The sequence below is a fragment of the Crassostrea angulata genome, chromosome 9 (genome assembly GCF_025612915.1).
Source record: "Crassostrea angulata isolate pt1a10 chromosome 9, ASM2561291v2, whole genome shotgun sequence".
NCBI lineage: Eukaryota > Metazoa > Mollusca > Bivalvia > Ostreida > Ostreidae > Magallana > Magallana angulata.
Genome location: NC_069119.1, coordinates 3,628,181 through 3,655,409, shown reverse-complemented (window position 1 = coordinate 3,655,409; position 27,229 = coordinate 3,628,181). Strand labels below are relative to the sequence as shown.

The following is a 27,229-nucleotide window of genomic DNA, read 5'->3' as shown; positions in this document are numbered from 1 at the left end:
TTTAGCAAAACAGACGAAACTCGGACTAAAATTTTTAGATTTTGTTTTTCACTGAAATGTTTTTGGTAGTACTGTAATATTCAAAGTTAAGATTTCATATGTCAGTAAACATAATTTTGCATATTTTCTGTTGGTTTTATCTCACTTTTTCGTTTAGATATTCGAATGGCACACACTACAAAAATATTGGAAAATGCTTAAAAATGATAAAAGATACCATATCTCAAAAGTTTGATCATTGACCTCATATAACAATATGCCTGCAGAGTAAGGTCATTATACATAGTTTAATGCTATAAATGTTTTGGTATTATCATCATTCAGTTTTTTGTTAAACTGAATCAAAAAAGGTAGGAATATGAAAATCGATAGAGGAAATTCGGATTGGAATATTCATAAAAATTGTGATTGAAAACTTAATGCTTTATGTCTGTTTAGTTTAACTGCCATTCATAACTGTATTTCATTTTTAAAAGAATTTAGCAATTTGTATAATTTTAGAATTAAAAAAAATATCAATCATAGTGTAAAATTTTTAGGGAATTTTCTTAAAATTTCAAAAAATATTCAATGGCCATTATTTCAAAAAGTGGGTCATTCATTCACTTTTTTGAAAGTGAAAAACAGCACTACCATGTAAGGTCTATGACACACAATAGTTGGTTTTATATTATCATCAGTGGGATTTTTTTTTTATTCTGAGTAAACGTATACCTTAAAGACAAAATGTATATATTACAATATGATATAACTGTGCACTAATATTAAGAAGTTTTCTCCTCCAGAATTTCACGGAGACCCGGTGTAACACTGTGGCTAATCTAACGACCAATAACTGTGCCAACATTGTCAGGAGAAAGCAACATAGTATACAATATATTAAGGTATGTCAAGTAGGAAAACCGTGGTTGTCTTTTCTTCAATACTCAACCCATAAAAACAGAGTGACTAGCGGTGTTGTATGAAAAATACCATATAAATAGTGCCTGTTTGTGAGGGTAACAGTTGAAATTGACACCCCGAGGAAACCATTGTCAACCGACGTGTTAACTGTTACCCTCTCAAACAGGCACTATTTATTTTATTATATTTACACTTTCAACTGTCTTTGTCTGTAATAACATTTCGAATCAATTTTGAATTCTTAAACCCAATAACTTCATAAATTATGAGTGAAAAAAAATAAAAAAAGTAATAAAATAACATTGTTTTAAAGTGTACAAATTGGAAGTAATATAAATATAAGAAATAATGAATCATTCTTTGAATATTATGAGGTGATAATTTCTGTCTGAGCGTGGTCAAATCTATCATAAAGCCCTTCGAGCTTTATTTGAATTGACCACGCCCCGACCGAAATTAACACCTCATAATACTCAAAGAATGATTCCTTATTCCCTACATACAGAATTTCTTTAGTATAAAGGAAACTTTACTTCTTTGATATAGAAATGACGTGAATTTTATGGCAAACCGTACGCGCATAATCTAGGCGCATGTAGCAATTCGTTGTCTTACCCAGGTGTGTTGCTGACGTTGAAGGTCTATACCAATCAAATGTCAGCATTTAACATGAAACTATGATAAAGGTTATCATGTACTCTCAAACATCAATTAAAATGACTCTTGAAAAGTGAATATGTCGGATATTTATATTAGATTAAAACAAATTCCATTTTCCTATCTCTAAAGAAGAAACAAAGAGTGAAAGAAATATGTAGATTGTAAAAGTTCAATTTTCTAAACTGTAATAAATAATTAAATAATAATCCTTTTTATTAGTCAATCTATAAAATTGGAATTGATTTAGATATGTCTGATTTCAAATCACTTTGTGAGAAACACTTGTTTCATCGATATATTTGGGAATCCTACTAGTGAATTTATATAGTGAAAAAATAACATTAACAAACCGTCAACCATCTCATCCCATCTCAATAGTAAAATTAACAGTTTTAAGGAAACTTGAGTTTGTAGGCGATATTACAATCAATGGAATATGGTTAATGATATATATACATGCAGTTCTTCGAACAACATTTGATTTCCTTGATAACTCAACAATGATTTGAAAAGAAGTTAATAAATACAAATAAATATAACCAAAGTACTAAGGGGAGTTGATTTTATTCTAAATCAACTATATGTAATTTTGCATGGCAAGAAGTTTCTTAATTGTATTCGAATAATTACACACATTTTCTTCTAATATGAATTCTTGGGCCTTTCCGACAACAGCTATAGAACGAAAACCCCATATACAATAAACTAACTTTGATTCGCGGCGACTTTATTTCGCGATTTCCTGGATATGAACTGGATCGCGAAGACTAATGTTTGCGACCAAGCCATATCTAGACCCATGTTATTATAAGAATCAAACGACAAGGAAAAGTTCGTGGCGAGAAATATTCGCGACAACAACGCTCTCGCGAACCTCGCGAAAATTTCTCGCACGCGAATAAAAGTTGGTTTACAGTAAATCATGTTGTGTACTAATTTTAGAAAAAATTAAGACAAACCCTACGATGCGTTATATATTAATAGCCGATATAATCGATATATATTTGAAAAACTGTATTAAAGCAATTGAAAAAACAACACAAAAGTAAAGTCCAATCTAATTTAAAGATTGAAGTAAAGTCTAGTCTACGTCATTACTGGTTCTATTTTTAGATTAAATAGTCTGTCCTTGATTCCAAACGCTACCTCTGTAGACATAGCGCTTTGGTTATTATTTGAAGTATTTATGAATATGTTTTCTTAGAAAACAATGCTTCTGAATTTATTACATCGAATTTATTGAATATTTTAAGTACTAAGTCTGGTCAGCGATGCTGGTTTGTGCTTAGGTTCATACACTTTTTCACTTCCGGTTTTAGTAACTGCAAAAATCGACTCCCAAAAACTTACTACAGATGATGTCTTAACTGTGCTTATTTTTTATTGTTAATTCTTCTCCCTTGTTTTGATGATAAATCTTATATTCAAAACATTATTTATTAAAAAAAAAAAAATAAAAAAAAAAAAAGAATCCACATAGGTCCAATTGTTTCTTAACAGTTATTTGTTTCAATATTTAAAACAAAACTTTAGCTTCGTTGTTTTTCTTTATTGCAGAACAGTAATTTTTCTGATGGCGGACCAGGGCAAGACTCTGTACAAATCAAACCACAACATGTCTCAATCAAGCTTGTTCCAAGTGAGTTAAAATTACGAAATCAAACAAATCATGCCAGAATTCAGCTGCTCCACTATTCCACTTTAATTAACTTATAATCTCACCAGTAAGTTTCAGTTTCAGTCTACTCTTCAAACCACATCCGGTGTCAATCTAACTAGTCCCAGCAGAATTAAGGTTTTTCTTCATTATAGAAATTTTATTTATCCTTCAAACGTAATAAATGAAATTGAATTTAAAGAATGAGTGATGGTATCTATGCATTTTATGAGGTTATTCAATTTTGCCCACGATGGATAAAATTGAATAAATATATAAGTTGAAATCAAATAAGAAAAAATACGGAGGTACATGTACCAGTGTATCGGAGAATCGAACCCTTATTCCAGTGCGCCGTCCCTTGAAACCACTAAGCTAAGCAGTTCGTTGAGTAATACTACAAAACTAATTACATTTGTCTATATAAAAGGCAGACTTATGGTACGAGTAAAATATTTCCGGATGAGTTAGAGTTATCGAACATTGCTGAGGATCGGAGTAGTTTAGTACACATCATGCCTCAATCAAGAAAGTCCATTGCTTGACCCTTTTTTTCAACATTAACAAATCCGACATACGTACTAGTAACGGGTTAACCATTTTTTATCGTGCATAAAAAAAAAATCAAACTGTATTTTAGAATGGTATTTATTCAGTAAAAAATTAAATCATAATAGAACACGTTTAAATAAAGGAAATTCACTAAATGGAGCCTTAAAAAAGGGTATAAATAAATATTAACCACAACACGTCAACATTTATATTGTAAATTGCATAATTATGAATAATAAAACAGTTAGTAAATACAAATGAAGGTTCTCTCCTTCATGATGTATTTTATCTTACAAATAGAACATAAATAGTCATGTTGTTTTTTTTTTTAACTTTTTGAAATAAATTATAAAATGAAGGACACTATATTTCATACTGTATTAAGAAGAATTAGACAAGTCATTTACAAACTATATTGTAAATTGATATGGATGTAAGAATAATATCACAGCAACTAACAGGCAAGCTGTATTTTAAGGGATTAGTTAGAATAAAACTGCAACACGTCTCAATCAAGATTTAAAAAAAAAACCCAACTTTGTCAGTAAGAATAAAATCTTAATAAGTCGCTATCGAGGTTAGCATTGCTAATAAAAATAAATACACCATTTTTGGATGAGGTTATATTTTATTAGATGTAAACCACAACATTGCTCCTCAATTAAGTAATCCTATATTTCAAGGTACATGTAGTGTAAGTAAGAGTCAAACCACGGCATGTCATAATCAACTCGCTCCCATTTATGTATCATTCAACTTATATCAAGTTACAGTCTGGCTTGTTTAAAGTACATTTTTAGAATATTAATCACAATTGCCAATCATTGAATGTGTATTAAATAGTTTAAGTGTGACCAAATATGTTAATGAATTACTGTTGACAAAACGTCAAAATCCAAGCCATAAAATCATTGTAAGGCTTTGTATTTAGAAATTTTGAAATTTGCAAAAAGTTAAAAACAATACTCCACGTCCAAGTATTTATCAGACACAAAACCAGTGCATTAACTATTTGATTAAAATCCAGGTTGCTTCATATATGTCATTTTGGATCATGTTGTGTAGAAAAGCAACCTCTTAACATAACCTATAATAAAAATCCAAGTTTATGTAAGAGTACAACCGCTTACCCATAAATAATTTGAACGTGATTTTGATGAAAGAATACTGTAGCATAACAAATGAATCAATACTGAGGAATGGTAACAGTTATTGTTCTTTATCTTTTTAAGACGTGGTGCTTACGGATTTCCAGGTTTCCTATAAAATTGCCAGGAATTTCCCCTTGGATTTGTACTTTTTGAATGACCCTTCTTTCACAATGTTACCTCTGCAGGCTTCTTTGAAATCGCTGGCCAAATCTATTGGTGAGTTTTAAATATTTATAAGAACGATTTATGCTGCATTTACTTAGTGTTCCCTTCTGCACACCCGACATACACGTATGTTTCTCTGTATTTAAACTTTTTCTTGTTTCCAAAATAAGGCTATTTTGTAACCGTGTCTTTTTAAAACAAAATAAACAGCATACTTACTGCCTTACGGATTTTCATAAAAAGATTTGTGTGTGTGTGTGTGTGTGTGTGTGTGTGTGAATGGCGAGAGAGGTGCATTGCAGTTGTAATCTGTTATTTTCTTTGTGACAGTAAGTGGAGAATGTAAGTAAATCGCGTGAGGCAGTGTTTGTAATATATAGGACTGGGCTCGATGGTCGTGGTCATTTTTATAATGTTTTGATCTTTTTTAGAAGAAACGTTCCATACATAAATATAGGAAATTACAAAATCTTATCGCTAAGATATAAGGATTTTAATTTTTACCAAAATAGCACAGATATAGAATATACTTGTATACGTTTATAGCAAAACAAACCTTGTCCTAAAATCTATTGTAGATCTGATGGTTAATTTTTTGGCCACCCAGCCTCCTTGTATCTACAATAATAAAGCCAATATTTCCATCATTATATAAGGAATAAGGAATCATTCTTTGAGTATTATGAGGTGATAATTTTGGTCGGGCGTGATCAAATCCAATAAAGCTCGAAGGGCTTTATGATAGATTTGATCACGCCCCGACCGAAATTATCACCTCATAATATTCAAAGAATGATTCCTTATTACTTATATTTATATAATTTTTAGCCATCGTACGATTAAATATTTAAATATAAATAAGCAAACCGCGCTGGCGCCTCAATTTGGCTTTATGAGCTATATAGTACAAAAGCGATACATAGTGTTATCACAGGCAAAGGTACAGGAAAATGTAAATATAATCGTATAACGTACCCAAGCTACACATCACAAATATATCGGATGCTTGCCATTTTATATCTACTGATTTGATGTATTTTACATTTATATATTTTTAAACGACATCTGTGCTATACATTTTTATTTGTGGAAATTGTAAACCAAAAAAAAAAAAACGTTAGGTGATACATTAATATGCTGTCAGTTAAAATTGTCTCGCCCTTAAAACAATAATATATTATGCACATGTACGTACTGTTGTTTATGACAGTTTTTCATTTCACTACGTGATAAGGCAAATCTGTATCGGGTATTTGTAAGTCCGATTTATGAAGAAAAAAAACTCCTTAAAAATTAATATAAAACAAGACAAAATTAAAAAATGCGTTAAAATTATTTTAAAATATTATTTAGCACATATATAAAACGAAGAACAAGTAATAAATATATATTTTATTTCTTTTCCGCTAAAACAGTTTGAACTTTTAAAGACTCTAATCTTTATTTCAGCCAATGAAATACAGAATTTGACGACTGATTTTCAGTTTGGTCTGGGAACTGCCATGGATAAGGTTATTCTCCCATTCACTCGAACATCTCCAAAATAGTAAGTAACGAAATTAAAGTCGTTCTCCCATTCACTCGAACATCTCTAGCATAGTGAGTAACATGAAGTCATTCTCCCATTCACTCGAAATGTCCAAAATGGTGTGTGAGTAACATGAAGTCGTACTACCATTCACTTTATCATCTCCAGTATAGTGAGTAACAAAAGTAAAGTCGTTCTCCCATTCACTTGAACATCTCTAGCATAGTGAGTAACAAAAGTAAAGTCGTTCTCCCATTCACTTGTACATCTCTAGCATAGTGAGTAACAAAAGTAAAGTCGTTCTCCCATTCACTCGAACATCTCCAGCATAGTGAGTAACAAAAGTAAAGTCGTTCTCCCATTCACTCGAACATCTCTAGCATAGTGAGTAACAAAAGTAAAGTCGTTCTCCCATTCACTTGTACATCTCTAGCATAGTGAGTAACAAAAGTAAAGTCGTTCTCCCATTCACTTGTACATCTCTAGCATAGTGAGTAACAAAAGTAAAGTCGTTCCCCCATTCACTCGAACATCTCCAGCATAGTAAGTAACAGAAGTAAAGTCGTTCTACTCGCTTTCATTTAGTGTTTAAAAGAATGTTAAACGTGTACTATTAAGCATCAATATACTTCCATGTTAAATACTGAAATCTAATTGGTTTTGACGCAGTTGATAATCCGTTCTATTACCCTCAGCTCTGGAAACACACTTGGCAACGGGTAACATTATATAACTAGTGCCTGTTTGGGTGTCAGTTTCAACTGTTATCCTCCCAAACAGGCACTATTTATTTTATTATACTGAATGTCTTAATTCTAGAGAAATTTTTACTGCTTTTAGACAGAAAAGACGTTAAATCTACGGCGAACCGTACGCGCATAATTTACGCGCATGTAACAATTCGTTGTGTTACCCGTTGCCAAGTGTGTTGTTAACACTGAGGGTAATAGAACGGATTATCAACTGCGTATAAACCAATCAGATTTCAGTATTTAACATGAAAGTATAATAAAACGAATTGTTACATGCGCTTAAATTATACGCGTATGGATCGCAGTAAGATTCATGTCATTTCTATGTAAGAGCAGTAAAATTTTCTCTAAACTAAAAAATTCAGTATACTTTGTATAAATAGTGGCTGTTTGGAAAGAATTAGTTAAAATTGAAACCGTTTGCAAAACCATTGTCATCCGCCACTAAGCGTTGGTTGACAATACTTTCTCAGAGTAACAATTTCAACTGTTACAGGCACTATTGAAATATTGGTGAGGTCGAACCTGCATCTAAAATTGAAGCTTTGCTATCTTAAATTTTATAACAAAATTATGAAGGCAGCAATAACTTTAAAATTCATCACACGTTTCTTCAGATATGAATTTCAATTGATTTCTATGTACAACAAATGCTTATGTCTTTGTGCTACAGTTTAAACGATCCATGCTTCGGAACCATAGTCACGTGCGAAAAAGCCTACTCCTATCGCCATCGTTTGAAACTGACGCCAAGGATAGAAGATTTTGAGGTAAAATCGAGAAACAAAGATTATAAAAGTGGTTGGAAGAAAACAAACTTAACCCATTATAAGACAAATTAAAAAAAAACAACAACAACATATTTTTAGTGTTTAAACTGCTTTAATTTGGAGGAAAATAAAGTTTACCCTTATATTATAACAAGTTAACACATTTTTTTTTGCTTTTGAATAAAAGTATAAAAAATCACTTTATATGGCGTTAAAGTATTGTCATTTGCATTTGATGACGTTAAGAAAAAAAATCTATTTTACAAAAAATGGTGTTCATATTCTAGAGTCACATTTAAAGAAGAAGGATAAAATCCAAAAGATGGGTGATCTAATGAGCAACAATGCCATTTCAGTTTACAAAACAATATTATTGGTTATATTTTTTCTATTAAAATAAATATTACAATCGATGGCCATTAACGACGATAATTGTAATAGAAGAAGTCTTTTTCTTTTGATAGGCGGCTGTCGATGACATAAGGACTACGGCTAATTTCGATAAACCTGAGGGGTTATTTGACGGTCTGTTACAGACTATGGTGTGCGGGGTAAGTCACTGTCATCGCCGAAAGCACGGCGAAGTAACTTAATTTCTATTAACAACAGCTCCGTCATTCAGGCGACTAAAGGGAAACTGAGAAATAACTTCCATTTGGCTGAATGGCATAGCGCTGTCATTCTGGTAGTTAAAATGTGATTGAAAAATAAGATACAGTTGACCAAAATATGAATTTCAGGTGACCTAATTATAAATGACATGTGACTGAAAGATAAATGACAGCTGATTGCCGAAAGAGGAACTTAAAGAGACTCAAAGATGAGTTAAATGTGATTAAAAGATACAAATATGGCTAACAAGTAAATAAAGGATGATAAACAGGAGACCGAAAAATAAGTTTTTAAAGACTGAAAGATTAATGACAAGAGACTAAAACGCAACTTACCAGTGACCTAAAGATATGTTTGAACTGCGTTTTGCATAAGAATTTACGACTTACGACCAAATTTATGAATGTTTATTGAACACAAACTAATAAATATTTTATTTTTAAATATTTTAATATATGTAAAAATAATTATCAAAATCAAAATAATTATTAATTATTATTTATTTATTATTAAATTGGTTTGATATAGAGTTTGTTCATTAAAGACCGTTCTAAGAGAATGAAAATGTTTACGACTTTGTCGTAAGTTCTTTTTTAAAACGTAGTCCAGGTTACCGAAAGGTAAATCTAAGTGAAATGAAAGATAAATTACGTGATTTCAAGATACATATAACTTAAAGGTTACTGAAGACAACCTACAGGTGCCGGGAAGATAAAAAACAGGTTACCGAAAAATAAATCTTAGGGGGCTGAAATATAAATGACATGTGACTGTAAGATACCTGTAACTTAAGGTGACTAAAAGATAAACTACAGAGACATTCTTCTACCTTTCAAGATATATCGGTTAACATTCAGTAGATGAAATAGTAGAGTTTCATCCTGTGTTTGAATTACTTGTTTTTATATCATACTTCATTATAAAAAAAGCCCAGTTTTTGATTGTTAAATAAAGTACTATTACTAATAAAAAAAAAATAATATAGAAAACAAGTTCCATAGAAAACAAGTTCCATTTTAAGAATGATTTCGATAAAAATCAATTGTGTACTTTGTACATAATTCCATATAAAACATGTCACAATCTATAAACATCGAATCAGTGTTATCCTTGATTTCCGTAATTAAAATTAACAGAGAACATTTCTTAAATATTCCTTATTGTGTTTGAAAAAGAAACACTTTTAGTAAAATGCCAGCTGCTATAAACTGGAATTCGTATTTTAAAGACCAAGATTGGATGGAGGGAAAAAGCCAGACGTATGTTGCTGTACGCCTCCGATATTAACTTCCACCAAGCTGGAGACGGCAGGGTAAGCATTGATGTGGTCGTTTAGTAATTTGTATATATGGCAGTTTTGCTTAGTTTTAAATCGGATTTTTCATAGAAAATTTTAAATATTAAAATGTTGAATAAAGCGGGCGGGCGGCTGGCAAACGGGCAATAATGTACAAGTGAAAACAGCTTTTTGAAGTTCAATGTTATATTATATATGTTTTTGTCCATGAAAAAAATTGTTTTTACTTCTTGATTTCAAACATTTATCTGTGCTCTGACAGCTGGCAGGAATTCTAGAACCAAATGACGGAACATGTCACCTTAATGGTGATGGGTATTATACCAAGGCTGAGGTCCAGGTAAACTTTTCTTTTTTCGTTCTAATATTAAACAACTGCAAAAGTATGTTTTCCTTTATTTCATATCTTTATAACAATTCTTTCTTTACTTTTCAACTCAAACCAATTCTTTACTTGAAAAAGGACTACCCTTCGATTGGTCAAATAATTCAAAAGGCCAAAGAAAACAACATTAACATTATTTTTGTAATTGGTGGAAATTCCTCGGAGTTGAACAATCAACAGGTCCGGAATCTGTTTTATGACAAGTTGGCTACGTTACTGCCTGGGGGGACACCTCGAGCTTCAGAACTGTCAACAGACGCACGCAACATCTTGGATATCGTCAGCGCAAACTATAGGGTAAAGTGATGAACATTAAAATTGATGAAAAAAATTTAGTTCTGTGTGTCATAAGGAAAACTCTTGTATAACATATTGTTTGATATCCCAGGTCTCTTTCCTTCTTTTAGCGTCTAAGAGAGACTGTTAAATTAGTTGTGAATGAAGACAGCGAGGAAATACAGGTGGTAATGTACACAAACTGCCAGACCGGTGGGTAAGTGAACAAATAAGAAGATTTCATAATACAACTAGTGGGTGACAATAACAGTTTAGTGCTGGCTAAAATAACATTTTAGCGTTAGACAAAAGAAAAACTTGATAAGTGAACGTAAAAGAATACTTTTTACTTAGTACCATATTGAAATACCCTAATGATAACACTTGTAGGTGACACTGTTAGATACTGGCTAAAAAAGATTTAAGTGCAGGCTAAAATAACGGCTTAGTACTGGTAAAAATAACAATTTTGTGTTGGACTATAGAAGAACAATTTTGATAATGTTGAGTAAGCTGATTGCAATTTTAATATCGTCGAGTGAGATGTTTAACTAACCGTTTGCCGAGTCCCATAGTGGATTCGATTGATGCCAATTTGAGTACCCGCCGTGGAATAGAACCGTTTTAACAAAAGCTTGGACTTTGGGCAGTACGTGATAAACTCCGATTTGATGAAATCAGGGTCTACTTAAGGTTAACTGTCCAGCCATTGGTTAATAGATATGCATACATTGAACGCAATGACACTCGTCCGACTTCATCCAGGGATGTATATTTTGCTGAAAGAGCGCCAGTTTCACAGAGTAGGGCAACGGTTTTGAGAGTCTTTGAATATTAATGAGGTTCTCTGAGCGAATTAGAAGAAAGGAGGTCAATGTTTGACAGCTTGATTTGATAAGCAAACTAGATAGAAACATCCAACCGAAAGTCCAAGCTTTTTTTAAAACGGTTCTAATGAAAATTAATAACGTTGAAGGAATTAAGATATTGTAATGACTTTGATGTTACAATAGTAATTCAAAAGTGGTTATAACTGACAGTTGGCTAAAAAGTTATTATGAAAACTGTTTTGCACAAGGATTGTAACCCCTTTCTTATTGTATACAAATATGCCATTTCTATTACAGTCGACTTAAAGACCAGACTAATGTATGTTCAGGACTAACCACGGAAAAATCGGTAAGACGGTGTATGGTCCAGTGTTTAACAACCCTTTTATAAGTGTTGGTATTAATAACATTTGAAACCATTAGTTATTTGGTTATATTTTTTTAAATGTACAATATTTTTTCAATCTTACGAACGAAATATTTAAACATTTTAAAAATGTCTAATTTTTGTCGCCATGACTATAACATCTTTTACTTGGAGGGTTGGATATTGCGGGGGGGGGGGGGGGGGGGGTTAATCTCACAACGTCGAACACAATTTAACGATCCTCTTAGCTAAGATTTGGTTCCTATTTACGTTTTAGGCTACTTTTTACCCTTACATTATGTCTACCTTTAACACTTGTCCGGAGAAAAGAAATGTGACGTTCACCATTTTCCCCGAAGGCCTGGAGGAACGTGTTCAGGTGGACATAGAACACGTGTGTGACTGTGACTGCCAGCTCCAACCAGAGGCTGTAAGTTCAGTTTGAAGCAGTCAGGTGCAATCTCATATAAATATGGAATTATTTTTGTATTTATGTGTAATTGTCCTGGTAAGTGGACACGTAATTTCATTAGTGACAATTTAGGGATAATTTTAATGAATATAAGAGAAATTCTTGTTTATACGCTCGTGGGGATGTAAATTCATGGGCAATGGTTACAAAAGAAAGCCACGAACAATGGTCCCCACGAACAACAATGATTCCAATGTACGCAAAAACTTTGTAATATTGGTTTATATCTGATCTACTGACTATTTGAAAGTCATTAAGCAAAGCTTTATATGAACTCGAAAGTAGATGTTTCTGTGAAAATTGACACTTAAAGGATTAACATCGCTATTCAGTAAACCTAACTTAAAGGTTTCGAAATGAAAATACTTTACATACTAGAAGTTATATCATTAATTTCATTTTAAGTACATATACATTCTTGTTTTAAAAGACTAAACGACACATTTATGTATAAAAAATAATCAATGAATTTTTTAAACAATGCATTAGAAACTGATGATATAAGTATAGAGACCTATGTTTATCAAGTCTTAGTGAGAATAAAAAAAGTCCTTCATTACTTATCACCAAAGTTTCAAGTTCCTCAAACTGTTTTAAATTTGTGGACTACAGAAAACTATACATGTAGTACATTTTTAATAGCAAACCAATGCTTATTAAAAATTTAAAAATAATTTTGATAGAATATAAATATTTAGACGTTTACAATGAAGTATAAATGTAATCAATTTCTGACATGTCCACGATACCATCTCCTTGTTAAACATATATATCGTACAACATGATAAAAGCAAACCCGCTTATAATGAATTGACACTTACATGGAAGGAATTCCTGGGATCTATTTTACATGTTAAAAGCTTCACGGATATTACAAATTACCCTTAGCAAAGCAAAATTGTCCGTTCCGGACACCTCGTTATAATCGTGTTTACTCGACTTACTAGGGATGTCAACGAGTACTCGACTACCGTCGATAGTCACATCGACCATCGACTAAAATTTTCGTAGTTGGTTACTCGTAATAAGGTGAATAGAATTTAAAAATTAATATTTTTCTTAACACAACAGTTTTTGGGCTACGAATGTAAACAACAAATCTAGACATATTTTATTTGTAAGTTACAATCTTTTCAATTAGTGTCTCTGGTGTATTTTTAAGCGGCTAATAATTAATCTCTTTTGATTTACATAGGCAGACATAGGCAGACATTAACATGTACTTGTGAAAAATTTGTGTTTTTACTAATCAGTTATCTATTAGATTAGATGGTTATAATAATTATAATGTTCTTAAGCGTTTGTTTTAATAATCATTAATCTTTGATTACTGATTAGACAAGGACAATTATCTAATTAACAAGGAACAGATTACATTTAAACTGCCTAAGATGATAAGGATCTTAATAATGTGTCACTAGAATAATAAAAGTAAAAGCCAGGACATTTTTTAACGGACATGTAAATAAAATACTGTTCAATTTTTTAAAAAATAAAATACGTTTAGTATATATCATCATACTTTTAAAAAATGCTTTTTACGTAACAGTAGCATCATTTAATTTGAAACCTGAATCACATTTTCAAATAAATCATTGAGTACTCGACTATAGCTCGACTAATGCTCGACTATAGCTCGACTAATGCTCGACTAATGCTCGACTATAACTCGACTAATGCCCCCGATTAATAGATTAAGTTAACTGAGTTAAACTGACATCCCTAGTACTCACATTTGAAAAACATGAACGTTTGAGGACAGCATCATTATCTGACCTTTTTTCTCCTTTTCAACAGGAACCAGACAGTGAGAAATGTAGTTATAACGGGACTTACGAGTGCGGTATCTGTAACTGTAATCCTGGTTGGATAGGTGACCAGTGCGAGTGTGACGACAGGGGCACAGCCGAGGAGGCCTGTGGCACGTCCAATGGGTCAGTCAAATACAAGTTATTGTAAACTAACATTTAGTCACGTGCAAAGAATATTTGCGAGTTTCGCCAGAACCTTTTCATTGCGAATATGTCCTGCCGTGACCAAATTCAGAAATGCCTGGGTTATTTTGTCCAAAAGGCCTACATCTTGTTCGCAAAAATAAGTTGCCACGAACCAATTCCGATCTCTGGTTAATTGAAAAACAAAGTTTTTATTGTATCAAAATCAAGCATGATAACGTCAAACATTCATGTATTCTGATGTCATATCCTTAAAAATTGTGAAAAGGACTCATAAAAAATATGCACATTATATTAGTCTATTTAGCTATCTATAAAGTGTATATTTATTTTCTTAATGCCGTTTCTTGACGTGCTCAATATGGATATTTTTTATTGTTTTACGAATAGCAAAAGTGTAACAATTGCTTAGTTACACGCGAGTTAAACAGCACAAATGACTTTGGTATACTTATAACCAGATCTTTTTGTACACAGCATTTGCAACAACGCAGGGAACTGCACCTGCCGAAAGTGTGAATGTTTTGAAGGATACAGTGGTGACAAGTGTGAATGTAATGATAAAAATTGCAGGAGCTACGAACGGATGCTTTGTGGAGGTTTGGTGATTCACATGTCTTTTTAAAATTAATGCGATTTCTTGCAATGATTTTATTTGAGAATTCTGATATACTCAACTAAATATATTTTCCGCTAAATCAGGACCAGATCGTGGTCGGTGTGACTGCGGTAAGTGTGTGTGTAACGCCAACTACACGGGAGAGGCCTGTGAATGTGCTGTGTCCACAGCTGACTGTCAAAAGGACAACGGGGTGAGTGAAGTTTCAACCACAGCATATTTTTCAAACACCATTTCAGACGAATAAATAACCATTCTAAACTAAATGTACACTTGAACATTTTAGGTTTACTCAATGATCGGCATTAGTTTATGTCAACAAGTATTAGTTTCTGAATATGGAGTCAAGACTTTTCATTTGTTGTAGACGATCTGCTCTGGTAATGGGGAATGTGTGTGTAATCGATGCCAGTGTAAAACTGGTTTCCGGGGAAAAATTTGTGACCAATGCACAGTGAGTATCTTTTACAAAACTTTATTAATAGTTTATTAAGGTATCCGATCCATATTAGGACCAAATTTTTCCAAGCTTGAATATCCACCATGTATTTTACATGTATACTTTGATATTTTTTTAAAGCATTTAAGAGTAGAAAAAGATTTACCGAGAGAAATTCTCAGAAATATTATTAACTAAGCAATAATTAATTAATGAAGATTGCATTAGGGTCTGAGGGGACAAGCACATTTTCAAGATAATAAAGTAATTACAAGAAATATATAAAAAATGCTTTGGTGGAAAGATATATTTTATCACTAAAACTATTAAAAATAAATTTTATACCATGTAGATTTTTTTAAGAATAAAAGCAAACGGGGCAACTCTTCAAAAAAGGAAAAGGTCATTAATTAGGACGCATTCCACATTTACATATTGATACTTAAATTGGAAAATTATGTCCAAGTATACTGAGTGGTTTATACTGAGCTCATACATATAAGTTATATAAATATATGTGTAGGTTGTTGTTAATGTTATAAATTGATGAAATATCAATGGCATTCGTTATTATCTTTCTTTCATTTGATTAAAATATCGCAAATGTTACAATTCTGTAAGAGCTCAAGCATATCAATTTTACTTTCAGAGTTGTCCAGGCACCTGTAAAAATAACAAGGACTGTGCCGAGTGTGTAGCATTTGGTACTGGACTGTATAATTCCACCGTCTGTGAGAAGATGTGCACCAATGTCAAAACTGCCCCTTTATTGGAACCTGCAAGTGAGTACATGAAACATGATAAACTGACTTTATATGGGCAGTTTCACTTTCAATATTTTCTTTATTGGAACCTGCAAGTGCATACAAGAAAACTGATTAACTGACTGTATATGGGAAGTTTCACTTTTAATATTTCTCTGTGGGAGGGCCTGCTGAGGTATGTCCAATCCCAATAGTATCTTTTTACAATAAAAAAAAACAATGTTAAAATCAATGGTATTTACTCATGATAATCTAAACCGAAACTGAAAACTGATTTAACTGACGTGATGTGGACAGTTTGACTTTTAAAGATTTTTACCCATGATGATATCTCTTTTAGCCCCCGAGGGACAAGTTGTCAATATAACTATCAAGTCCTGCATCACAGAAGACGACCAGAAGTGCATCATCAATTTTAATGTTTGTGAGTATTACATATATTTGATATAAAAAAACATGTTTTTATAACAATCCAAATGATTAGTATAAAATCATATACAGGTTTGCAAACAAACACACCTGATCCAGTATGGTTACATTAATAGAAAGAGAATTCTAGTTTTTATTTTAAAGTTTAAAGGCATTTATATTTTGCGGTTTTCTTGGTTAGATTTTCAAAGGGGGAACTTTCTTGTCCTTACGTTACAATATGTTTTCGAAGTATTTATTTGTGTAAATATTCTGAAAATATCTTTACTCTAGTTTTACACAGTATTGTGACAGCATACTCTTTTTTTTTATTTCTTTGGAAATAAGTTACAAATTACCACAAAGACATATTTTTACAGAAGGCAGAAATACAAGAATTATATTGGCTTTCATTGATTTTTACAGATGATAGTGACAGTGGCAAGGAGGTGATCGTTAAGGACACAAGACGTAAGCATTGTGAACTTTTCAATATCTTCTACCTGACCAAAATGTATTTTACACACATTTCAAAACGTTTGAGACATAGAGAAGAACAGAGACATTAAAAATTGGTCATTTACTAAATGCATGGAACTACCTTTATGATTTGGTCTTGATCAAAGGTGTTTTGATTTAAGTCAAATGTCTTTATGATTCAGTAATTATTATTATAAAAAATGCTTATAATCATTCAGTGATGTCTATGAACCTATGAGCAAGAAGTTGGTATTCACTATCTTTCTTATAAATTGAAGAAAACAGGCCCTTCGGGGGAAAACACTTGAGTTTTATTTGCTTACATCTTGTCGATGTGTGTATATGAAAAGTCATGCTAAGTCAACAAAACAATTTATTTAACTGAATATTGATTAAAGGGTGTCCTCCTGGTTCACCGGATCCGATAAAAATAGGACTAAGTATTTCCGGAGCGATTTTCCTGATAGGACTCTTGTTGTTATTGATCTGGAAATTGCTGACTATGTTGTACGATAGCATGGAGTATTCCAGATTCGAGTCCGAAATCCAAAATCCTGCATGGGAGAGAGTAAGTAAAAGCGTTTCTTGCCTAAGCTTATAGTTGTATGTTTAAATGTAGGTATTATTTTTGCATCTATAATTTTTGTCTTGATTTGCTGTACATACAAGTAATGTTAGGAAATCAAAGTAAAAATGCAGTCTTTATGATTTGATGTTACTTAGATAAACAAACAATATTACTGTATTCAAAATAACAAATAATATCTGCAGTTGCTCAATATTTTTATCTTTTATGTATATTTTTAAATTGAACATTCAATTAAAATTACAGGATGTTATTTTTTGATTTTTTTCTGCACACACTTAACACTAGAACATTCTTTTACTCATGATAATTAACACGAGCCAACAAATAGAATGAAGTTCACAAAATTTTTTTTTTAAACCAAAATCACTGCTGGAAACGATCCTCATCCCTTTGCAGAAGAATAATTACGATTAATAAAGACAGAAAGTGAAGACAATATTAAGTTATAAGAAATAAGTAATCATTTCGAGCAAATATAAAACGGACAAGCGTTTTCATATTATTTCATTATGGAAAGTTTTGTACAATTACATGTAGATAATGAATCAAAACAGTCAACAGACATTAATAAACGTCCATCTAGGTACTGACGATATATATATATATATATATATATATATATATATATATATATATATATACTTTAGACTTTTTAATAACAATTCTTTATATTTCTATTACAGTCGGAGAATCCCATTTACAAGGAATGTGTTACAACCGTGCAAAATCCAATGCACGAAACGCAATTCAAAAACGATAGTTCAGATGAAAAACTGATGCAATGATTGAAGAAAATACAGACACGTCTTTAATATATATATATATATATATATATATATATATATATATATATATATATATATATATATATATATATATACAATTGCACGATCTTATCTATCACCTTGCATCGATATTGAAACAATCGTGCAGTTCAAGTTATGAAGAAGTGACTATAATGTATCCATTCGCACTAAGATGTTTATGCGTATTTTAACCGATTATAAAAGAATGATTTTAACCCCAAAACAATAATACCGTGTTATTCAACGCATGTGGAACAAACGAAACTTAAAAAAAGAAAAAAGGGTAGAAAAATGAAGTTTGGTGATATTAATCTAGCAGAATACTCAAAAAACATATGGCGCCTAAAGGGACCAATTTGGCTTCAGTGATATATGTTTGTGATGAAAGAGAAAAAATCATTACATTCTTTTTATGAGAACGCAAGTTGCAATGTCATCTGTTCGTATAAAAGTGTGTGTTTGTTTGCTTAAAGTTTTATTGCCATTAAACAGTTTTATCCAAGGGATGAAGATATATATTGGTGCTGATTATATTCGTTACGGAAGAACCAAACCGTGAATTTTACCATTTATATATTAAAACTTAGCTTGTATTAAATCGATGTGAACCTTTTTTTTCGTTTTTATGTTCCTCTTCGGCCAAGCAGTGCAATAGAAGTGTTCAATTGTTTTTTTTCTTTTCTTTATAATTTGATGTCTTCCGCTGTTTATTTTTAAATGATTGTTTTTTTCTGATTTCGACTTTTGTTCAACGAAATAAATAAATTCTGAATATATAGAAAAGAATAAAGTTTTTTTTATTTTGTTTGATTATACCTTACTGTCTTCATTTTGAAGAATGTGGATTAGTTGACTGTGGTTTTTTTTTATTATATATATTGCGTGCGTATGTAAGTTGCATATTTCATTACATTAACCATTGCTTAGTATGTTTTAAAAGTTTTAGACAGTGTATGAATGACTTTTGATCATTGATTCGTAATAGCTGGATGATTTTTATCTTGATCTTTTATGATATTGTATTTTATTAAGAAAGTTAATTTTGTGTACCAAGCCCGTGTTGCATAAAAGAATGTGACAAGATGTTTTCACTGGGAATGAATCACAAAACACATCATCTTCATTGTCATAATTTATTACACTTGTGATACAGTAATATAAACTTATTTAAAAATCAAAAGTGCCTGTGCACGGCTATTGCTGAACTCTTGTTTTCTTGCCTAACACGTGTGTATAGTCCTAGCAGTCATTTTTTAAATATTTTCTGTATAATTATGCATATGATATATTTTAATAAAATATTTTATCTATCAAGGATAGTAAGCCTGTTTTACTTCTTGTTTCTATTCTTTAAAGATTCATATTTTTAAATTTGATACAGTTTTTGTTTCCAAATTAGTATACTAACATACCGAAAGCTAAAATTTACTCAATTTTCCTTGCAAAAAAAAAAAAAAAACAAAAAACCAAAAAACCAAACAAACAAACGTTGTGAAAAGATGTAAAGTAGTATTCAAAAGAAATGATATCTTTCTGACACTGTTTCAGATAGAAGAATCTAAATTGGTGTATTTCTTATACTCAAAATCGTTTCTCGCTTATAAAAGATTTAATCTACTTTCTTTTGTGATTTATCTGATTTATCTGATAAAGACATAAAATCCTAAATGCTATCTAATAAAAGAAATCCACTCATTAAATATTGACCTATATAAACAATGTAGTTTATTTTCCAATTTTCATTTAAAATGATATTGGTACTTATCAATTATCAAGATGCATTAATGTTGAATATACATAAAGAGAAACCCATGAACACTTTCTTAAGTATTCCTAATGTATTCCTAATGTAATGAATATTATCATAATTTAAAAATTCTGAATCAACAAACAGTTTATCTTTTTACACATAATTCGAAAATGTGATGTATTAAGCGCAAATGAAAAGGTTATGTACTTTAGGAATGTGACTTCCAATTATATAAAGTAATAGTCACATGACTTAATTAGACAAACATTAATAAGATAGCACAAACAGTTCAAATGTTAACTAGATACAGCTCAGTTTTTTATCACTCATGAGCATGACTCATAACTAATCTAATGTGATATTGTAACTAGATATGCACAAAACAAACACAGTGCTAAATATTTTTCAGCCAAACGTGTTGGATTTTATATCATAACTTAAAAAAACCTCCCAGTGGGTAGAAAAAAGGCTTCACCTCAAGACATTTTACCACAGCTCTTTCAGGAAGTATTCAGGTATGACAGGGGGAAAGTAGCGAAAATTGTCTATCTAAGAAATAGGCTGACACTTCTGTTTACTTAATAACAATTTCCGAACCAATTCATAAAAGGTCAAAATAGTGGCTTGAGTCTTTAAAAACCCGAACTGGAATGTTTAACAATATCCAAGAAGGGGAAGAAACCTTTTATTTCTTCATTGATATGTATTAATGTTCACTCTAAAAAGTTGAAAATCACACATTTTTAGTGGTTGTTGATGAAATAGTCAAAAGAGAGTCTTCTCAGTCCTTGATATGCTGCGAAGAGTGAAATACATCCTAAATAGGAACACTTTGCAAAAACTATATTTTTTTGTACGATCAGTCTAAGAATACCAAACCAATATATGGGTCAACAATTCAGAATACAATGTACCTGGTCAATAAGATTGAACACATACATGTACAGTTGAAATCAGTAAGAATAGTCATGGGGGATGGACTGGCATCTAGATATCTGTAATATAAAGCAACAGAATGTAAACTATTGTCAAAACGTAGGGAAAAGTTCCGTTTTATCCAACTTCTCAAAATATACCACAATATGACTCCTAATCACCTATTCAGTATCATCCAGTCTAAAAATAAGTCAAAGTTATAATTTAAACACTAAAGCAGCGCACCCGCTGCGGGAAATCAATTCAAAGAAAATTCTTCCCAGCAAAAAACAGATGGAGTGTATTATTTCAAATTGATTAACTAAAACCTTCATAATATTGCTTTAAAGCATATCTTTATATCCGTGGAATTTAAACTTCAAATTTGATTTACTCAGGAACTAGAATAGGCCAAACTCATCATTCCATATTAGATTAGGACTAAAATGTACACATTTTATGTTTCAAAGAAATTAAACAACTCACCTTTTTGTATTTGTGGCAAAGTTGAACGAACTCACCATATTCATTACACTATATTATATATCCTAAAGTTATGATTAATACAATTCTGACATTTTCACAGAGATATATAGTTTGTATACAGACTAACTCAACAACATAATGGTTCAATATTAATGTCAAGTAACGTTAGCCATTTTGTATAAACATTATTTTTGATTTGTTACAAGTTTTTCAATTCTTAATTCTAAATATTCTGGGTTTTTCCCTTCTTTTTTCTTTATCAATGTATATATGCAGTGTTATTGTACTCTGGAACTTCACTTACCTATTATTTGTAGAATGACGACAGTGAGACTAATATAAGCCCCTTGGCCTGTTTCTCAGTTTATTATGTTTGCATTGTTGCTGTAATGTACATGTACACCTACTAAGTATTGATCTTACTTCCATGATACCAATGTCATGAATACTGTTTAAACTAAAAAAAAACCAATTGTTATATGTAATGTTTATTTGATTTTGTAATTGTTTGATAATAACATATAAACTTATTATCATTAAATGTGTTTAATAAGCAATATAACACGATGGAAACATTCTCTTAAATGCTTGGAGGAATAAATATAAAGTGTACGAGACAGTGCAATTGAAATTTCATATTGCATACTTTCAGTTACTAATTGTGATCATAAAAATAATTAATACGAAAACTGATATTTTAATAACCTCAAGAAAGTACTAACAACAATAATTAATCTTTATTGTTGAAGTCTATGGGAATATTAGTGAAGTTCTGTTTTCTGAAAAATTAAAAATGCCCCTAATTTATTGTTAAAAAAAATAATCGATACTTGGTTTTAAAAAAAAAAACACGTTAAAAATGTCATATTTTCATGCTCGGTAGGTTTTTAATGGATATTGAATAACACAAAGTGTTTATACTGATATATCCTTGAGCGAAGAAAGTTGAATTTAAATGAAAGCTGGAAGTAAATAACTACTTCATGTTTGCTATGGACGGAGTTATTTTGTTCCTCGGATTAATTTTGCTCTACTCGATGTGTAAGTCCTTATTGATGATGATGATGATGATGATGATGATGATAAAACAATGACCATAAAATAACTATATGTATTAATTGTTTTACGGCTTGTTAAAACAAGGTAAAAAGGAAATTAAACATAAAAATACTTAATAAAAAAGAAACAAAATATCATCATGCAAGTTTTTGAAAATAACCTTCCAATTACTTATTGCTTTTTATATTTAAATACATATCATTACTATCTAAATAAAGATAGAAAAATATCCATGAATTTGAAATGCATATTAATACGTAGTGAGTTTACGCAAGTGTTAGAAAATTGTTTATTTGAACTTCTACGTGATTTAAAATTAACAAAACTGAATGAAAAAAGAAAAGATAGAAACACGTTTATAAAATTTGCAGTCATAAAATATCATATTATTTATAATGTTGTTATTGTCTTTTAAAATTATGTTGATTTGAAAAAAAAAAAAACTTGTCAAAAAATACTGTTTTCCATCAGCTAACGTTTGCACACAATATTGTACTGGAGCAAGATGCGGAGACTGCCTGATCAATGATGGATGTGCATGGTGCAAGGATCTGGTCTGTTTTTATTATTTCATTTTGTTTTACCTGAGACACACATGTTAAAATTGTTAAATAATTGCTTGATATATGTTTTTGATAGTTTAACTAAATAGAATAAGTAAACTATGTGGATATTAAAAGCAATCAGCTTTTGTCTTGTTAGTTACGTACTTATACATTTTGTGATCAGAAACATATGGTAACAAAATTAAAAAAAATTAATATTTTACCTTTTCTTTAAAAAGTAAATACTGTTTCATATTGTTTAATCTGAGACACACCTAGCTTCAATTTTTTTGGTCTTGTTATTAACGTACTTAAACATTTTGTGATCATAAAAAATTAGTAACAAAACTAAAATATTGAATGTTTCACCTTTTCATAATTGTTTTTTAAGTGATTTAAAAATATTCTGTTTTAAGGTTTGTTTCTTGGTACATCTTGGATCATAGGCTAAACCCTTATGGCATAAATACTGCAACACATTACTTTGATTATAAATCTATCTATTGTGCTTTAGTAGCGCAATAACCACATTTAAATAGTTCGTTTTCTTCTCGTGTAAATAAGAGAAGAATTAGCTTAACACTTATTCACTTCCCTTTTTAACCGTGAAACAGAAATACTCCTCTAGGCGATGCGCAACAGAAAATCAATTAGCTGTTGATGGGTGTAGTGCCATTGTGAAAAGGAAGGACCACATTGTTCAATTAGTTCAGGTAAGTTACTCACCGACACGAGGAAGATATAAGAGGTTATTATGTACATACTTTCATATTCTAATACACATCATATCTAGCCTTTCACCCTTGCCTACCATATCACTTTAAAATTGAAATTAATTGAGGAGTGCTACTAACAAATGTATTGAACTAACTTAACAAATTAAATTAAACCTACATAATCTTTCGATTTACAAACATTTTATTTGGTTTGTAATGTTGTCTATATACCTCGTGTTGATTAGGATGACGACTTTTCTGATGGAGGACCAGGGCTCGAACCAGTACAGATCAAGCCACAAAAAATCAAAATAAAATTAATCCCAAGTAAGTAAAAAAGAATATTCTGATGATAAATGTTATAAATATAATATTATAATAAAACTTATGAAGGGAAAGCCTTGTCTAATACAAACAGTGCTTTTGAACCTAACATTTGTATATATGATTGTGTGACACTTAAGTAATACTTTAAATAGACAAACGACTGAATAATGTGATGGTGTTCTACAAGATAGCAAAGAACTTTCCACTAGATCTGTATTTCCTTAACGATGCATCTTATACTATGAGACAACTGGCGTCCAGTCTCAATCTTCTAGCCGATGACATAGGTAAAATCTATTTGTAACCATCAATATTATTATCATAAGGGTAATAAATGATATATACTTTTACTTGATTTAAATAATACAAGTATAAGCAAAATTTAATATTTAATTCAGTGCTTTTGAAAATCATATTCTAACGTACAGTGAGTGTCAGGGGTAGATTATTTCTAATTTATAGATGATATGAATGTATGTTATAAATCATAAGGCAGTCATTATATGTAATTACATAAAAAAGTCAAATATTAATTATTGGTACATGTATTATGTAGTTAATACTGTGGTGGCTTTTTAAAGATTTATCAGTTATATGTCACTAATCCAATATATTACTGTCAGTTATTTATGTATTGTACCTAAGAATTTATCTTCAACAGCATCGGATATTGCCACACTAACGACAGACTTCAGATTTGGACTTGGAACAGCTATGGACAAAGTCATTAATCCTTTCACCCGCCAAGATCCAAAATAGTATAAACAAATATAATAAGAATAGACCTTTTTTAAATTTTTTTCCTCATTCTATCATAGATTTGATCATCGATTATCGAAGTTCACTTTTATATGAAGTCAATGATTAGGACTTAGTTAAGAAATAGATTTAGAGGCACACTTTTTGGTAACTTAGTCATAATATATTTGGAATAAAATACATTTTTGAAAGGATAAGGAAAAACAAATGAAAACAGTGTAATATTTGTAAGCATAAGATAAATCATTTTTTAACACGTTGAAATAAAAATTGGTAGTGAGAACTTGAAACTGTCCGAAATATAAAGATATAATGTTTTAAATCAGATTCTTAAAAAATGTTTAGAATATTGAAGTGGATACATTTTATTAATTGTTTTACATTCCAGTTTGGTCTCTCCATGTGGAGATAGCCCTATTTACTGCGACCTCCCTTACTCTTTCATACATCGGCAATCACTAACCAACAACATTGCAGCGTTTACAGTATGTAGTAATTTTTGTTTTTAATATATTCAAATATTCATTTATAAAATTTATCTTTTGGTCTAAAAAAAGTCAGTTATAAAAGATTACTATACATATATATACATATAATTACATATAATGTATAACTACTATTTCCCTGGAAAATGTTATGTTTTTAGCGACCTGTTTTTAATAGCTGAATCATTAACAACAAACAATGATTGTTACGCTTATTAGTGTAACAGTTTACAAATAATGATGTGCATCAATAATTACTTCCTTTCAAATGTACTGAATAATGCTACTCTGACTAACTTTAAAATAAAATATCAATTAGCTTGACACTTATTAAATTAACATTCAACATTTGAAATCATGTAGTATGATTTTACATTGTATAAGTAAAAAACATAAATCGAGTAAACGTTCATTTTGGTTGGAAAAGTTACTGTTAAAACAACAATGATACCATTCAATGTTAACGTTATGCCTTAGTGATTTGGTGATTATATCTTATTGTTTTATCAAGATTTTTTCTTGCGTTGTGTTCAACCTTAAAACATAATTCTTTGGTGACTGATTTGTTCGTGAATTTAACGTAGAGGGCTGTTCGTAATGTCAACACGACGGGGAACCAGGACACCACAGAGGGGTTATTTGACGGGCTGATGCAAATCATGGTGTGTGGTGTAAGTAACAAACGAACATTACATACGAAGAAACTCCTTCACAGAGACGTACTTCATAAATGATTTCATTGAAAGGGCAAAATATTTCATGGAATAAATATTTTGTAGATAAATCGTCAACGATCTCTGATCCTCCGCAATGTCCATTAACTCTTTATCCGGAATTGTTTTATTCGTACCATAATTCTGCTGCTTTTTATTTAGATAAATTCAATTTGTTTTGTAGTGTTAATTTTACAATTATTTAAATTATTCAACGAACTTCTTAGCTTACTGGTTTCATGGACAACTACAATACCTGGGAAAGGGGTTTGGACCTCCAATACACCTTACAACCGTGTTTTTTCTAATTTGATCTCAACTTTTAATTTATTCCATTATATACATATTAAATAACATTTTTACAATGAAAAAAAAATACTTTGAGGCTGAGGGTTGGGGGGCCTTAAGCACAGCTTTTCCAAAATCACGCAAAACTTTGAAAAACATTGATATATATATGTAATATTGTAGGACCGAATAGGATGGAGAAAGAAAGCCCGGCGTATGATAATTTACGCCACGGACATCAACTTCCATCAAGCTGGAGATGGAAGGGTTAGAAAATTCATTTAGCTTAACTACTTAAACAATTGGTTTTTAGATAAAGTAAAAGAAACATTTATATGCAAATTTTATGTCTAATTAAACGATTACGAGTGAAAAAATAAAACAGCTGTTATAATGATTTAAGGAATGATTTTGGGTTTAAAAAAATCCAATTTTTTATAACGTTATTTTTCTATTTCTGTTTCCATTCCATTCTTATTTGCACTGCTAAAGGTTGCTGGTATTTTACAACCAAATGACGGATTATGTCACTTGGACAGCCAAGGAAAATACACGATGGCCGAGATTCAGGTACATGCACAACTCTATTGTGTATTAGTGTAATCAATGTCTAGAACTTTACTTTTTAGGGTACTACACTGCATACATCCTAAACAAATTCAAGTATAAAATGTGTAAAGAATGCAATTTCCGGACAAAAAAATAAGACCATTAAATGAAAAGGTATTCATAAGCAAAGAAAATAAAAT

General features: G+C 30.9%; 2 protein-coding genes across 2 annotated transcripts in view; both read left to right on the top strand.

Annotated features, from left to right (window-relative positions):
• LOC128163110 (integrin beta-3-like) overlaps positions 1–19,760 on the top strand; it is a 29,810-nt gene extending 10,050 nt beyond the window's left edge. Inside the window, exons 3-23 of the mRNA XM_052826616.1 lie at positions 786–884; positions 3,121–3,202; positions 5,005–5,139; positions 6,538–6,634; positions 8,042–8,138; positions 8,603–8,689; positions 9,979–10,062; positions 10,310–10,387; positions 10,511–10,729; positions 10,840–10,925; positions 11,836–11,887; positions 12,183–12,335; positions 14,175–14,311; positions 14,810–14,931; positions 15,035–15,144; positions 15,319–15,405; positions 16,040–16,172; positions 16,495–16,578; positions 16,989–17,033; positions 17,441–17,610; positions 18,315–19,760. Coding sequence (XP_052682576.1) covers positions 786–884; positions 3,121–3,202; positions 5,005–5,139; positions 6,538–6,634; positions 8,042–8,138; positions 8,603–8,689; positions 9,979–10,062; positions 10,310–10,387; positions 10,511–10,729; positions 10,840–10,925; positions 11,836–11,887; positions 12,183–12,335; positions 14,175–14,311; positions 14,810–14,931; positions 15,035–15,144; positions 15,319–15,405; positions 16,040–16,172; positions 16,495–16,578; positions 16,989–17,033; positions 17,441–17,610; positions 18,315–18,416 — 2,259 coding nt within the window. The 3' untranslated portion in view covers positions 18,417–19,760. The remainder of the gene's footprint in view (positions 1–785; positions 885–3,120; positions 3,203–5,004; positions 5,140–6,537; positions 6,635–8,041; positions 8,139–8,602; positions 8,690–9,978; positions 10,063–10,309; positions 10,388–10,510; positions 10,730–10,839; positions 10,926–11,835; positions 11,888–12,182; positions 12,336–14,174; positions 14,312–14,809; positions 14,932–15,034; positions 15,145–15,318; positions 15,406–16,039; positions 16,173–16,494; positions 16,579–16,988; positions 17,034–17,440; positions 17,611–18,314) is intronic.
• Positions 19,761–23,879: 4,119 nt separating this feature from the next.
• LOC128163253 (integrin beta-1-like) overlaps positions 23,880–27,229 on the top strand; it is a 42,970-nt gene continuing 39,620 nt past the window's right edge. Inside the window, exons 1-8 of the mRNA XM_052826795.1 lie at positions 23,880–23,905; positions 24,154–24,235; positions 24,388–24,522; positions 24,897–24,993; positions 25,383–25,479; positions 26,064–26,150; positions 26,664–26,747; positions 26,973–27,050. Of these exons, the coding sequence (XP_052682755.1) occupies positions 24,408–24,522; positions 24,897–24,993; positions 25,383–25,479; positions 26,064–26,150; positions 26,664–26,747; positions 26,973–27,050 (558 nt within the window). The 5' untranslated portion in view covers positions 23,880–23,905; positions 24,154–24,235; positions 24,388–24,407. The remainder of the gene's footprint in view (positions 23,906–24,153; positions 24,236–24,387; positions 24,523–24,896; positions 24,994–25,382; positions 25,480–26,063; positions 26,151–26,663; positions 26,748–26,972; positions 27,051–27,229) is intronic.